The sequence below is a fragment of the Ochotona princeps genome, chromosome 6, assembly GCF_030435755.1.
Source record: "Ochotona princeps isolate mOchPri1 chromosome 6, mOchPri1.hap1, whole genome shotgun sequence".
NCBI classification, from domain to species: Eukaryota; Metazoa; Chordata; class Mammalia; order Lagomorpha; family Ochotonidae; genus Ochotona; species Ochotona princeps.
In genome coordinates this window covers 43,036,171-43,052,410 of record NC_080837.1, presented here as the reverse complement: position 1 = coordinate 43,052,410, position 16,240 = coordinate 43,036,171, and the positions used below count along the sequence as shown (strand labels likewise).

Below are 16,240 nucleotides of genomic sequence, written 5' to 3'. Positions count from 1 at the left end.
GTCTTTCCCCCTCTCTCTGTCAGCGGCCTTTTAAATAAGTAAATAATTTTTTTCTTAAAAACTGGCCATGAAATGGTTGGCCACCTCCTGACTCCAGCCCATCTTGCTGGTACGGACCCTGGGAAGCAGTGGTGAGTCTGCAAGTCATTGGGTTCCTTCCACCCATGCAGGACTAAATTCTCAGCTTTCACCTTCAGTCTGTTTCCAACCGTGGTCACTCTGGGCGTTTAAGAATTGAACAAGCAGGCGGGTACATGATATCTTTTTCCTTCTGAAACTAATGACTTAATTATTTTTCAAAGGAAAAAAGTGGGCAGAAGGCAAAGTCATCACATACATGGCCAGTAGTTTAAAAAAAAATTGCTTAACACCACTAGGGACATACAAATCAAAATCATAGTGCGATATTCTCTCACCCACATTAGGTTGGCCATTAATAAATTAATAAGTGTTTGTAGGGATATAGAGAGATTGAAACCCCAGTCACTAATGGGAATGTAAGATGGTGCAACCACTATGGAAAACAACATAAGGTTCTTTTAGAAAGTAGAGATAAATCTATTATATGATCAAGCAATCCCATTTTTGTGTGTTTATCAAAAAGAATGAAAACCAGATCTCAAGGAAGTACTTGTGTCCCTGTTGATTGCAGCATGGATGCATTGCACAGCTTCATGGACGAGCAACTGGACAATCACATGCATCTTTATGTGAAAATTTTTCTGATAAAGATGCCCTTTAAAGGATACGTAGTGAATAGAGGGCAGACTAGATTAGAACCCTTTTGATATAGAACCCTTAAGCAGAAACATTGGTTTAAACCTAACCATTTGTACCTGATAGACCTGAGAGAGATTTGCTCATCTTACATTATTACAAGTTATCTATCTAGTTAACTATTTATATCTTCTATTTGTTTTTTGTAAATTGCCTACAATATCTGGCCATCTTTTAAATGAAAGAGAACAAGTTATCTTTTTCTTGTTGATTCTGAAGAGCTCATTATCTCTTTCGTGGTATGTATTTTCCGTAATAAGTTATGTAGAAGCTGGCTTTTTAATAAAAATCTGCTTGTTTGAGAGAGGAGATTTTGTACCTATGGTTTCACTCCTGTTGTGGACTTAATAACCACAGTTGGACTGTCTAAAGCCAAGATCTCCATGATGATCTTCGATGTAGCTGGTAGGAAATCAGGTGCGTGGGCCCTATTCTATTGCTTCCAAGCCTTATTAGTAGAGAGGTGGGTCCACACACAGATGTGGGATGTAAGTACCTCAAGCGGTGGCATAACTGCTGGACCGCAACATTGGCTGCTGGACGTTGGCTTTCTTTAAGCCATATTCTTATCATTACTTATTTGAGAGACAGAAAGTGACAGATGGATAAAGAGAGCTCTTATTCATGTTTAACTCCCCAGATGCTCTCAACATCCTGAACTGGAGAAGACCACAGATAGAAGCCAGGAACTCAATCCAGTTCTGCCACAGAGATAGCAGGGGTTCAGTCACTTAATGTGTTGCACCCTGCCTCCCAGGCTCAATGTAAGTGGGAAGCTGGAGTCAGGAATTGAAGCTGAGTATTAATCTCAGCTTTTCCAACTTTCAATGTGAATATATTAATCAGCATGCTAGTCACTGGGCTAAACATTATATCCCAGGTAATTTTTAAAAAATTTTTGATTAGATTTTTATTTTCCATGATATAGTTCCATAGGGTCAGGATTTCTCTTCCACCCTCCCCATTGCTTCTCCCCAATCACACTGTAATTTTTAAGATCATAACTGTTTGGGCCCTGTGCAGTAGCCTAGTGGTTAAAGTCCTCGCCTTGTATACTCAGGATTCCATATGGGCACCAGTTCTAATCCCAGCGGCCCTGCTTCCCATCCAGCTCCCTGCTTGTTGTCTGGGAAAGCAGTCAAGGACAGCCCAAAGCCTTGGGACCCTGGACCTATGTGAGAGACCTGGAAAAGGCTCCAGGCTCCTGGCTTCAGATCGGCTCAGTTCTGGCTGTTGCAGCCGCTTGGGGAGTGAATTAGCACACGGAAAACCTTCCTCTCAGTGTGTCTTCCTCTCTGTATATCTGACTTTCCAATGAAAAAAAATAAGTCTTTAAAAAATGTTTTTGAAGATTTTTATTTAGGAATTAAATTTTTTTTATTTTCATGCTTTCATGGTTATTCTCTCCTTTTATGTTTTTGTCTTCACTTGAATGCTGTGAAAGGACTTTGCTACCTCAGTATCAGAAAACTGTTTACCTGTATCTCCTTGCATAGTTTTGTGATGTCATCTTTTTTTTGTTTTTAAATATTTTCTTCTCTAGAAGTTTACTGTGGCCTCTGGTATCAGGGGGAAATTAGAATTCAGTTTTTTCCTCTTCCCAATTTCTTAAATTTTTTTTATATCCCATTACTTCATATTTATCTATATCCTTTTCTGACTATTTCCTACCTTATTAGATTTTTAAATATATTATTCCATAATTACTTCCTGTCCAATTAACACAAATTTATGTGGGTCTGTTTCTGAGATTTCCTTTCCATTTTCTGGAAATTGTAGATCTGTTGTTTTATAACTGCAGACTTTTCATGGTTACAGCTTTATAGCACACTGTCCACACTGTTTTAAAATTCTGATCAAACTGATAATTATTTGTGCAAGTAACATTTAAAATAATGTTTCCAATGTCTGGGATTGGATGGTATTTTAACTCGTATACCCATTAGAGAGGATATCAGCTTTTTATTATTGTGGCAAAAAACACGTAAATAAGATGTACTCTCAGTAAATTTTTAAGTCAGCAGGGCAGTATTGTTGGCTCCATGCACAGTGTTGCACAGCAAATCTCTAGAACTCTTTCATCCTCCATTGAACACCAACTTCCTTTTCCCTTCCCCCCCCATAACCAATGTTCCACTTTCTAGAAGTCGGACTGTGTTAGATATTCCTAAGTGGAATTATGCAATGCTTGTACTTCTGCGACCAGATGATTCTCAGCATAATAGCTTCACATTTGAGCCATGTATGCATGTGATAAAATTTCTCCCTTTTCCTTTTTACTGTTAAATAATATTTCAATATGTGTAACACAATCTGTCATCTCAAGCAGGTGAGCATCAATATGAAGGAAAAACCTAGAAAGCTACATACTAAAATGTTTGTTTCTGGGTGTTAGAATCATAACATACTCTTTTTTCTTTTTTTTTCAATTACTGAACATATTGAACATGCATTTCCTGTGAAAAAGGGAAATGAATATACTCAAAAGCCATGCCAATCTTGTGTGACCCTTTGCTTACATTCTTGGCTTTGAAGGAAAGCTTTGAAGTTCTCATTTGTCAAACATGGGAATATTCTATTTGAATCTCTCATGATGCATTATATACTGCCTGTGCTATAGATATTTGGGGCAATCACCTATCATCTTGGCATTGCTCTTTGAACTCCAAGAGTTCTAATTTTGTTTAGTGTCTATAATGTATCTGATACTCAATATTTGCTGACATGGACATTATGTGAAAATCCATACTGTGAGAAGGTGAGCTGTGCTGTCATCTGGAGGAGGGAAGTAAGCACACTGAGTGCTTTGAGAGAGGCAGCAGCAAGCTCGGATGTGTATTTCCTGGTCCTGAGAGTAGGTACCAGTACAGCAAAAGAACTGTGTGAAAACATCTGACATGGTTGACATGGGTGGATTTACCTGGTAGTATTTGTCTTTATCAAGCAAAATACATTCTATTAGAAGTCTTCAATTTGCCTATGAAACATGAGTCTTCTAAAAGAGAGATAAACCCAATGGAGTCAACATCACAGAGGACAGTCTTAGGGTAGTTTTCAAACACGGGATGATCCAGCATAAAAAAAAACTCAAGAAATCTACATTTGTGTTGCGCTCTCCTGGCTTTCACGGTGCAAAATGCCTTTCACTCAGCAAGAGTGTAGAATTCTGTGATTTATGACACTATCCGTTCCCCCAAACGGCATAAGTGATGATTTTTGTGGTCAGTGGCAATGAGCAATTAGCTGAAGAAAGGTGACTCCTGCTCCAGGCTTCCTTCTACTCATGCCTACTTTTGGGTACAAGTCTATGTCTGCAAAGTTGCAAGAAATCACATAGAGTCAGGTCTTTTGAACTCTAACTGAACAGCTTTCACATGAATTGCTACCAGACTTCTCACTCAGCTTCATTTTCTCTTTTTCTAGCTTGGAAAGAAAGAAAAAAACAATTTTTTTTGAAACCAGGGCTAAGTTTGATAAAACAGTCTGGAAACCAGAAGTAGATATTATGGTTCTTCTCATCCAGTGTAGATTATCATGGAGCCTTGTGGCAAGCCTCTTAGATATCGTTCCATCGTGGAAAATTGTCTCGAGTGCTGCTGCCATTGTTTGTAAAGTAGTAAAATAAGTATAGGAAGATGGAAAAAAAATGTTGGCATGCTGTGTTCTGATAAAATGAAGAAAGCCATGCTCTCCTAACATTCAGAGTTAAAACTGGGCCCCAGTGCTGTGATGTAGCAGGTAAAGCTGTTGTCTCAGGTGCTAGGACCCCATTAGGTACTGGTACAAGTCCCAGCTGCTCCACTTCTAACCCAGCTCCCTGCTCATGAGCCTGGGAAAGCAGTGGAAGATGGCCCCAAGTGCTTGGGGCCCTGCACTCATGTGGGAGACCTAGAAGAAGTTCCTGCCTTTGAATTGGCTCAGATGGCTTGTTATGGTCATTTGGGGAGTAAATCAGAGGATGGAAGATATCTCTCTCACTCTTTGTATCTCTCCCTTTCTCTCTTTGTAACCCCACCTTTCAAATAATTAATGAATATTTTTAAATGTTAAAACTTTAGGTCTGAGTGGAAAGGGAAGAATCCAGGAAATCCCTGAAATCATAAAAAAATATGATCAGTGAGATGTCTCGTGCTAAGGGCCTAAACACCCCAGAACACTGTTACTTTACAGGCTCTCAGTACCAGTGCCCACCCAGTTTGTTGATATGGTGATGCTGGGAGCAGGACAGTGTCCTCCTTTGAGATGTTTATAATCTGGTGGGAAAATGTAGAGGCTCCCCTGGGAGATTCTGAAACTGTAGTAAATTGAAAGTGGATGAGGAAAATGAATGTGAACAAGAAAGTAGGAGGGAAGCCTTTGGAGTGAGTGTAAAGAGAAAGCTCTCTAGGTAAAAGCCTAGAGGCAGAACACCGTGGCATGTCCTATCATTTCATGAAGATTTGGGGGCGGGAGTTGGCGATAGGGGAAAGTAGAAATGAGGCTGGAGACGAAGATGGCGGCCAGATTATAAAGTGCCTTGTAAAGCAGTTCAGAGTTTGGAATGAGTCCTAATGGCAGTAAGGGGAGATGGAATGTTAAGGAAAGCAGGCCAAGCAGCCCGTGTGGAGAGAGGAATAACTGAAGACTGCCTAAGATATGCAAGATACAAAGCTTACATTAAACGACACAGGGAGAAGGCAGGCTAGGCGGGAAGATAGCTGAGGTTCAGCTTATATTTCAGTGTTCCTGAAGATTTTGTCACTTAAAATGTTTCTCAGCGTAGATCCTCCATTAGGTATAGCTGTGGAGTTTGTCAAAACCATACCCAATCATGCTCTTAGAAAAACTCTTAAGATGAGCCTAGCATTATTTGGGAAAGGGTTACAATTGTAGGAAGAATTTGATCTCTCTCTCTCTCTCACTCACACCACACATACACATGAACATTTAGCTGTAAAAACAAAACAAAACGAAACAAAACAAAAAACCAGATAAAGATTATTTTTCCTTTCACTATGATGCCTTCTTATCCAGAACCTCCAATACACACCTATTGGCATAGCCCCAAAGATGAGTTATCTAATTGGTAGCAGGTGTAACTCAAACAGGGACTTTAAATTTTCAAGTGTCTTTATGTGTTACCCTGTATATCTTTTTCTATGGGAGTAAAGTATCCAAGATCAGAATGTACTTGACAGTTTTCCTTTTGTTTCATGAAGCAAAACAGAACCAAAGGCATGTGATAGCCAATGTCGGTCTCAATACCAAGAGGTGTGAAAGACACAAAAGCATTTCAAAGGAGTAAGTCCAGATTTGGGGATACAGAGAAGCAGTGCCGTGATTCTTAACCAAACATCCAATAAAAACTATTTTTCTCCCACTAATTGATTTTTGAAATTTTGACTGAAAGCAATGATTTGGAAGTCTAATGTACATTGGTTTGTCATATCTTTTAGGAAGCTGGAACAGAAAAGAGCGTTTTCCCTCTGCCTGAACCACAAGATTTTTTTCTAGCTTCCCAAGTCAAGTTTGAAGACCTCATAAAAGACTTGAGAAAATTAAAGAGGCAACTAGAAGGTAATAGAATCTATTCTGTTATTATGATAGTAACTGAGATTACTTTTTAAAATGCTTTAAGAGAATCATTTATTCCTGACTCACAGAGGGAAATTTATGCAGAGTTCAGTTATGGTACAGGACAGTCCTGAAGAAACTTGCTGTATCTCTGCACTGCGTGAAAGCACTGTCTTAAGGTTGTCCTCTCTGTTATTAATGCTCATCGTTGGTGTATCATATCAATATTTTTTACCATTTACATTTTGTAGTGTGTAATAGTCACTGCTTTGATAATAGATAACCACCATTTATACAAACTTACTGTTCTCTCCTATAATCCTTTTTTAAGATTATTTGTTTGAAAGAATGACACAAAGAGAAAGAGACAGAGATTTTTCCTTTTGCTGGTTCACTCTCCAGTGGTCTCATCAGCTAGAGTTGGTCCAGGCTGAAGCCAGGAGCCATGAACTCTGGTCACATTTCTCTTGTGGGTTTCTCACAATGAATGATATGGACTCAAGCACTTGACTCATCATACTCTGCTCTCCAGATGCACTGGGAGGGTACTGGATTGGAAGTGGAATAGCCATTACTGTAACTCAGACTCTAAATAGGGCATGCCTGTGTCCCATTGGTGGCTTAACCCACTGTGCTGCAATACCTACCCTCATATAATTCTTAGAGTAACCCTAGTAAGCAGAAAATATATTAAACCCCATTACACAGGGGAGAAAAGTTATATCTGGAGAGCTCATGTTCACAGACATTAAGAGACAGATGTACTGCATTCTAATTGGTTCTGCCCATTTGGGACTCAGATGTTTTATTAGCTAGCTTTCTATACTACTTTATACATACAACGTATGTACCCCCAAGCCCATATACACACCCTTATGTATGGTTTGTGTATGTGAGTCTGGTGATGATGGTAAGACCCACTGTAAACATTCTACTTCAGTTACATTTGCATTTTTAATCATTGAAAGCAAAATACTGAAAGCTCCATTTTGGCTTTTATAGGAGGTGAAACTATGTGTTACTTGGGCAGGAATTTTCTTTTGGCATTTCTAGAGTCTTGTGTTTTCACTGAGGAGACATGTCCTTGTCCAAGATTATAAATACTTGCCTTGGAGCTTGTATAACTCCCATTGAAGAGCCCCGTGGAGTTCTTAGGGAGTGTGTTCCTGTGGAAATGGAGCCCCAAGTGCCAAAGGGGGAGCTTGAGGAAATGAAGAACTTCAACCAGGAATATTTTTACACCAAGACATAAGATAAACATTTTAAAAATGTTTATCGTGAAAGAGTACTCAAAAACCTAAGTCTTAGACAGAGAACAGCTTGGAAATGCACATAAAGTGAGAAAGATCTGCTCTCGGTGGCAGAGAGCACCATTTATTTTTACTTTGGGCATAAAACTTGCTTAAATAAGGATAGTGGTTACAACTGAATATTTTTACCTTGTAAATTATCTTTAAAGGAACATGTGTGTTTCTTTTCTGCTGTTGATGTGGTTTAAAGAGTGAATTTAGCCAAATGGACACTTTGTTCAGGGAATGTGATACGTGAACTTGTGGTGATTCTCTCTCTTCCTGTCCCTCTGCTAGAAGACCGACCAGTTTTATCCTCATCTAAGATGACCAGTTTGCTTTGAGTTGTAAGAACGCAGGGTTAAGCCATCTTATGGCAGTTTGCTCAATCCCTCTCCAATGACAGGGTCAGACTCAGACCAGTCCGCCCTATGGTAGTGAGTGTCAGCAGTGGAGGAGTTTGTCTCCTCTCTGGTCTGTCCCTGAATGCTCATCCTTCTTGCCTTCCAGCCCCTTAGCCTGACCTTTCTTGTAGTCACTTGAACAGAAACCTGATCTCTGTTTGATCTTTTCTTCTTTTCCTTCAAGGCCTTGCCTCCCTTGACATCAGGAGTCAGAAGATAAATAGCAGGGGGACCAGAAGTGCGAATCCTAAGGGGGTGGAGAGAGAGAGGCAGGGGTTCCCCCAGACTCCTCACTTTAGCACACCTCATTTTGTCTAAGGAGGCTCCCAAAGTTCAAATCTCCCAGTACTCAGCTAACACTGGCCTAGTTGAACAAAATGCAACAGCTTCTGAACTGTCTGTCACTGCTTTAGGAGTTTTCATCAGGAAAACTGAACATGGTCTCAGGTGCTTTTGTTGTCTGTACCGAGCTTTCCCAGAAGCCAAGAAGTCCCACAAGGCAGATGAGGAAATGACTCCCCCCACCCCACCCCACACACATTGAATATTTAAACAAAAATGCCTTGCTAATCTTTAGAAATGCCAGTGTTTCTCACACATGAAAGGTACCCAGTAAATATTTAAAGAAAATACAAACCATGGGTTCTCTAATGAATTTCTTTTTCTTCTAAGTACCATCTGGCAAGATGACTAGAATGGTGGCGGTCCGTTTCATCTCTCGTTCTCATTCAGGTTTCACCTCCTTTTCCATAAGTCCTTGGTGTGAGCTGAGATTGAATGTTTAATTGAAGAGGACATAATTTTCACACATACAGCAAAGATTTGATGAGGCTTTGAGGTTTATTGTAGCCATTAAAATGTCGTGGCTGCTGGCAAAACCCCAGAAAATGTCTAAAGCTAAACCAGATGTGATTAGCAAATTTCAAGACGTATCGGGCCCCATTTTTCCAGGCAGGCATGACCCTTTAGCCTAGAAAACACTTTGAATTGCTTTAGCCACACCTTAATAGGATGTGAATTAACCCATGGTTGATGGTCATATAAATGTCACTGGTGGAAGTAGAGGTTGTCAAAAAAAGTGTCTTTCAGAGAGATGAGAACTTGCAACAGGGTTTTTACACTGGTAAACATACCACATTATTGATAATCGCATCAACTGTGGATCTGCAGTATGATTGTTATCAGTTGTTTTATATAAATTGCTAATATTTTTACTTTCTCACAAGAAAAGGGAACTAAAGTTCTGATTCCTTTCCCAAGTTGTAAAGTTAAAATTTTTAATAATTAAAAAGTTTTTATATTTTTAGGGGTAGCAGGAAAGAGGGTGTACCTACCAACGCAAGTCTCCACCCAGTTCACTAACCCAAATGCCCTCAATGGCCAGTGGCAGGCCATGGCCAAACCCAGGAGCAAGGAACCTGATTGAAGTCTTCCACATGGGTAGCAAAGACCTGATTACTTGAGCAGTCATGCGCACCGTAATCTAAAAGCCTGTATTGGTGTGGGAAGCTGGACTCAGGAGGCAGATCTGGGAGGCAAATCAGGTGCCCTGATGTGTGTGTCTGAATCACTAGGCAAGGCATCTGCTAAAATCAAAGTTTTGGTGTTTGGGAACATAGTCTATGTTTTGTTTCCTGTCCTATACCCCTCAATCAATAATTTTGTTTTCCCTGATACTGTGACACCATCTGGAAGAGTTGGGGAACCACATATAACTGCAATAGTTTCTTTTTCATTCCTTGGTTTTGTTTGCTGTCTCAAACTCTCTTTGCATTCTTACCAATTCATATATGATAGACAGAATAATGACCCCCCCAAAGGTATAGAAACCCTGATTTCTATAATCTCTGTTACTTTATATGGCAAAAAAGGACATTGTCAATGTTAAGTCGCGTTTATTGTCCTAAACTCTGGAAATGGGCTTCATACAACCACACAAAGCATTGCTGAGACCATAGAGAATTTCCCAAGTAGTGGTCACTACCAGTGTTGCATGAAATACAAGTTGATGCTTTCCACAGATGAATGTATGGTCCAGTAGACCTGGAAATGCTTTACAATGATGTCCATCATAGGTATTCACAATGCACTTGAGCTTATTAAACGCTCTGAAAGGGCCTGGTGTTATAGCGTAATGGTTAAGGTCCTTGCCTTGAATGTGCTGGGGTCCCATATGGGTATCAGTTCTAATCTTGGCGGCTCCACTTCCCGTCCGGCTCCATGCCTGTGGCCTGGGAATGCAGTTCAAGACAGCCCAAAGCTTTGTGACCCTGCACCCACGTGGGAGACCCAGAAGAAGCTCCTGGCTTCGGACTGGCTCAGCTTCTGCTGTTGTGGCCGCTTGGGGAGTGAACCATCATAAGGAAGATCTTCCTCTCTCTCCTCCTCTGTATATCTGCCTTTCCAATAAAAACAAATAAATCTTTAAAAAAAAAAAGCTCTGAGAAATCTTGTAAATTAAAAAAAATGTTAACCTTGCCTAAGAGAGTATTTGCAACTTAAAACATGGAACATTGGTTTCTCTTATTATTTACTTTCATTGAATATTTAATAATGCTTTACAATACACTCTGAAATAGTCCTCAAGAGTGAATATTGATACTGTAAAATTTTCTACAAAAATCACTTATTTGAAAGGCAGAGTTACAGAGAAACACACACACACACACAAACACACACATACACACACCTTCTATTCCACTGGTTCACTCCCAGATTCCCACAACACTTAGGTCTGGGCTAGGCTGAAACGTGGAGTCAGGAACTCCATGCTAGTCTCTCTTCTGGGTGGCCAAGCCCCAATTACTTGAGCCATCATCCACTGGCTCCTCAAGTGTATTGGCAGGAAACCTGAGTAAGAGCAGCCAGGTCTCTAATGAGCATTCTGATATGGATTGCTGACATTACAAGTGTAAGCCCACTATGCTACAATGCTGGCACCTTAACATGATATTTTTTAGGTAATGGCTGTTAGCTAAGTAATCCCTTCATTGGAGGAGTTAAGATGAACATTTATAGCCTTTGCTCTTAAATATTCCTCTTGATACTCCCTTGGCTACACTGTCCTTGTCTAATTTGTTATTCATATAAACAAATAGAATGAGTCAAATATCTGAGCTCTTGATGCTTGAAAATGCAAATAAGTAATACTATTGGTATTTGAAATTACCTTACTATCATGTACCCCTTATACACACTTGTTTGATGTAATTCTGTGATAATATTTTAGTATAAAAGATTCATTCTGGCTGTGAAGATAAGAAAGCTATATGATTGTTTTATCAGAAAAAAAAAAGATTCAACCTCTCCAGATAGGTGTTTGAAAGCTATTATGTTCTAGAAAAACCTATCTAAGAATAAAAATAAATATAAAAAATTGTCAGCAAGTTTAGTATCCTCTGTTATTAAAGTTCAACTACCAATGAGTTAGCTGTACACCAAGTATTTATTTGAAAATGATGCATTGTTGACCTTGTAATTACATATATAAACTGGGAAAATACAAGTAATAGCAGATAATTCTCAATGTAAGATATTCAAACTTTTTTGAGAATGTCGACTTGTATGTGTGCTCTTTGAGACAATTATGATGATGTCTTTTTCTCTAAATATTTGAAGCTTTGCATTTGAACTTGTTCTTTCTTATGTACAGTGTAGACATTTGGGGATGCATGTATATAGTTCTATAAAGAAGAGAGTGATTTTTTCATATATTTTATCACTCTATAAAGGGTTACGCTATAAATATTTATTCTAGAATTTTAACTCTTTTACACCCTTCTTCCATGAAAAGCCGTGTAAAATGCATAGCTCAGGCATTCACTAAATGTTGAAATGTTCATTTTGAGTTTGGTTAATAGTGTTTCTAGACTAGCTTAATACTGAAGTTTATCTATCACATTTCTTGGCATTGTCAATCCCCATGTTCTTCATGGAATGATAGGACTAGTCTAGAACCTTCCAAATGAATTTATGTTGCATCTAAGAGTATGCAAGTTTATCTCAATGTAAACTGAAAGAGAATATAAGTTCATAATAAAACTAATAGTTCACAAGAAAGTGAGGTTTCTTTCCTATTGACAATCTAAGCTAACTAGCCAATGTGTTTTTCAAATGAAGATGAAACACTGAATTCTTGTAGTTAGCTACACCTCTTTCCAAAGAAAATTAAATGACGTTTGTGTCATTGAATTTACAACATATCATGGCGTAGGAAAGAAACTGGTGTGGTAGAAAGATTTTTTGGGGGGCGGGGATATACTTTTTTTAAAACTAAAACCAAGTTTAAAATATTAGTTAAGGACAGGTGCTGTGACATAACAGGTTAAGCCACCACCTAAAGCACCAACTTGCCACATGAGCACTGACTTGGCTCCTGGCTGCTCCACTTCCAATTCAGCTTCCTGTTAATGTACCTGGGATGACACAACTTGCTCAGGATGACACCACTTGCTTGGGCTCCTGTACCCACATGGGAGACCTGGATGAATACCCTGACTTCCATCTGACCCAACCCTGTTGTTACGGTCATTTAGGGAATGGACTAGCAGATGGAGTATCTTTCATACTTCTCTCTGTGTGTCTTGCTACTCCTCAAATAAATAAAATAAAATTTTTTTAAAACATGAATCATAATCTACTCTCAATTATGGGTAAGGTAGGTTACTAAATTTAAGGTTCAGACATAGTTTTAAAAGACCAGTAATATGAAGATACTTCAAAAAATTTGTGGAAAATGGAGTTAAAACATAGATGTATTTTTATGTAACTGTTTTTTAATTCATGCAGTGTTTTTTCATAATATGTATTTTTAAATTTATCAGTGAGTCAGCTAAACTGTTTATATGTTGGAAAAGCATTCCTGTTTACAGTGACAGGACCAACAATAAACTAGCAATTTTATGTTCTGCAAGTACCAACAATCACCTTGTTTGCGCTTTAACTCATCTGATTTAATTCTATTCAGTGTCTCAATGGCTACACTAATGAGATGTGTGATACTGAAAGCTGGCTGAGGACAAGGTAAAGTTGGCAACTTTGGTCACTGTTGACATTGGAAAGAGAGGCTGCTTTTGGCAGCACTGGCAACTCAGGGACACAGTGAGGGCAGGGACATCCCCAGGAGAAACAAGGCTTTGTGTCAGTTAGCTCTTGGTTTTGCCCTTACCAGTTTTGCTTATTTGGGTTCATGGGTGGTATGATTTCCTCTTCGTATCATTTCAGTTGTTAAGAATTGACTGCAGGAAGTAAGGAGAGGCTAATAGTTGGCGTTGTCAGTCTGTTCCTGAATGTTCCAAGTTCATTGCAGGAAGTGGGATGGATTTCTTTGGCCCTGCTTGCTGGCTCAGTTCTATATTGTAGGTTTGCCCTGTCCCTGTCTTCTCTGTGAGTCTGGCTTTCCTAGAGCCAGTGCAGCTGTCAGTATTCTCACTGAGTGTGACGTTCCTAGAGTCAGTGCAGCTTTCCCTCGCTGTTAGGAATCAGTTTCTATCCACCCTGATGATGGAAATAGGGCCTTTGACATTGTTAGCACTAAACAATTTGTTTAAAAAAAAGCCACTTCCTTTGATATTATTTTAGGAAACAAAGGAAACCCTTTAAAGGAAATTTGTAATGGTTGTTCCTTACCATGAGGGTTGCCAAACCTGTTAAATAAAATACACAAGGGCCAGTGAATTTTAAATTTTAGATAGATGAGGGATGTTTAAAGTATGTAAATATGGCTCAAGAATTGCATGGGGCACACATTTATGCTAAAAAAAGAATCCTTGTTTATCTCATTCAAATTTACCTTCATATACTGTTTATCTGACATGTCTGTAGAGAATTTAAAAGCATAATAAAGCCAGCTAAAAGTTAGTCCACTTTGTGTGATCATATATTGGCAAGTGTAAACAATGGACGCAGGGTCTATAAATATGTTCTAGAGTGTGGTGTGTGCCCATTTCCACCATGACTAATGGCAACTCTTACCTTTTAATAAGCACTTACTAACTACCAATAAATCTGTTCACATCATTTCCATTTCTTAAAACTATTTCAGAGTTAGCATTATTACCTGCGTTGTAACACTAAGAAGGTTGAGGCAGATTTGCTATAACTGGAAAAGCTGAGGTTTCCAGCAGGCTTATGTGGTTACCAGGCTTGGGCTCATTCCACTGTGCCAGGCTTTTTTCTTCTGCTCATAGGCCCATGCCAGAACACTAATCATGTGATCTAGAATGATGGAAATTGAAAAATAAGCCCCACTTTGTTCTCTGGTCATTTTCTAGAACAATTATAATGCTTGAATTGAATCTAGGCTGCTTCTTACCTTTAGCTCTTGCTATTCAAGTGGTCTACCCTTGTAATCTCTAACTGCCTACTTCCTACCTCCTGTTAGACATTTTGGGTTTTTGGACTCTCTGACTCTGTCTAACATAGGCTAGCCTATGTTTTGTCCTCTCAAGACCCAAAAGGAGAACTAGTCTGATGTCGCTGGTAGACTAACAATAGAGGGCCTGACAACCTGCCTTGTCTTAATTTCTTTGCTATTTCTAATTCATTTACCAAAACTTATGGGGGAAATTACACATAGTAGAGTTTTGCTGTAGACAAAAATAAAAGGAAATTTTTAGAACTTTTCAACTTATACAACAGAAGAGTTCCCAGTCCTCTTAACTGGAGTGAGCCCTGGCTATGCAAAATAAATGCCAATCTCCCCATTATAGTATAAGTGTTCGCTGATTGGCAGAGGAGGAGGGAGGTAACAGTGTGGCTCTATGGAGAATAGATGGTTGAGTAAACCCTCATGTAGGGTTGAACACTCATCTGGGATCTTAGTAACTCTTGAAAATTCCCAAAATAATGGTAAAGAGCTTTTTAAGAGCATAACTCAGAAGAGCAGAGACAGCCTCAAGATTTGTGAGACACAGTAAACAGATAAGTGATAAATGAACTAATCAAACAAAAACAAGTGATTTATAACCAAGAGAGGTAAGAATACACACCACAGATTCACGCATATATACATACTAATTCACACTTAAGTAAAAAACTTATGCATAAGTAAATGAATGGAAACATTCAAAAAAATTAAAAATGAAGGACATGAGAATCTAATTTTAAAAGGCCCAAACAGATCCTTATGTGGATGAGTAAAATCCTTATGTGGAGGAGTAAATAAATATATGTATCATTATTGGAGCATTTCAACATGCCCAGAACGAAAAGAAAACGTTACACACTCCTGAAAAGAGTGGGTGGAATGGGTGAGTTTGACAATGGATTTTATACACAGAATCAGAATGTCGAATGGCATCAAACTTGTCAGTAGAAGATGCCATTGGTCCATGTTCTCAAAGTAAATTATTCTCAAGCCTTAATCCTACATGCTCTGAATGATCAGCCAAATATACGGGCAGATTAAGGCATGTGAGTTCTCAAAAACCGTGTTCCATACCAACATCTTCAGGTTGTACTATGGAATGTGCTTTGATCATTAAAATTGAAGACATAGATGGCAGCCAATCTAAGGGAGAAGGGATGTAAGAGGTGCTTCTAGGACTCAGAAATAGCTCTGGAGGATAGTTCTGCATGAAAGCATTTTAGATTAGGTCAAAAGAATCAGAGAAGATTCTTAAAGAATATATAATTAACACATCTAATGTCTGAATGTTTTGATAAAATGTATACATAAACAGTAAGTTCTGAGTTTATCATTAATGATAAACTCATAGAAAGAAAAGGAAACTAGAACAGAAACGATTCTAGGGTTGGCATGAAGGAGGGTAGAATGAATATGTAGTTAAAGCAATCAGTTGAACAGCCTGGGCTAGGAATTATTTTTACAATATCATAATAATGTCAGCACTGAATTCTGGGTTAGCCAATGCGTGGTAATGATTTACTGGAGTGACGAAAGTGCAGAGGAAAGAGTGGATGAAGCAGAGCTATGTCAGAGTTCTTAGAGATAACTCAAAAAAGTACCAATAGAAGCTTGTTAGGTACATACAGCTAAGTACCAAAATAATCAGGTAACGTGGGGGTAAAAGTGGTTGCCTCTGTTGTGGAGGAATTAGAAAAATTGGTGGATTTAACTTGTGCATGTAGAATTTTGATCTGTGTACTAAAAATTCCACACCAAATAACAATAAACCAAAGCTTTTTTTTTTTTTAACATGACAGCTTAATTAATTATCTGTAGCAGAGGCTGGTGTGTTGAAAGTAGTACTGGAC

At 38.8% G+C, this 16,240-nt stretch overlaps 1 protein-coding gene across 5 annotated transcripts in view; it reads left to right on the top strand.

Moving 5' to 3' along the window:
• The window catches only part of FMN1 (formin 1), a 395,926-nt gene that overhangs the window by 279,769 nt on the left and 99,917 nt on the right, over positions 1–16,240 (top strand). For 4 of the 5 annotated variants that reach the window (XM_058666107.1, XM_058666110.1, XM_058666106.1 and 1 more), the window contains one exon: positions 6,213–6,333. In XM_058666107.1, the coding sequence (XP_058522090.1) occupies positions 6,213–6,333 (121 nt within the window). Of the gene's footprint in view, positions 1–6,212; positions 6,334–8,207; positions 8,613–16,240 lie in introns of those variants that run through there. The other variant, XM_058666108.1, reaches the window with a different exon arrangement.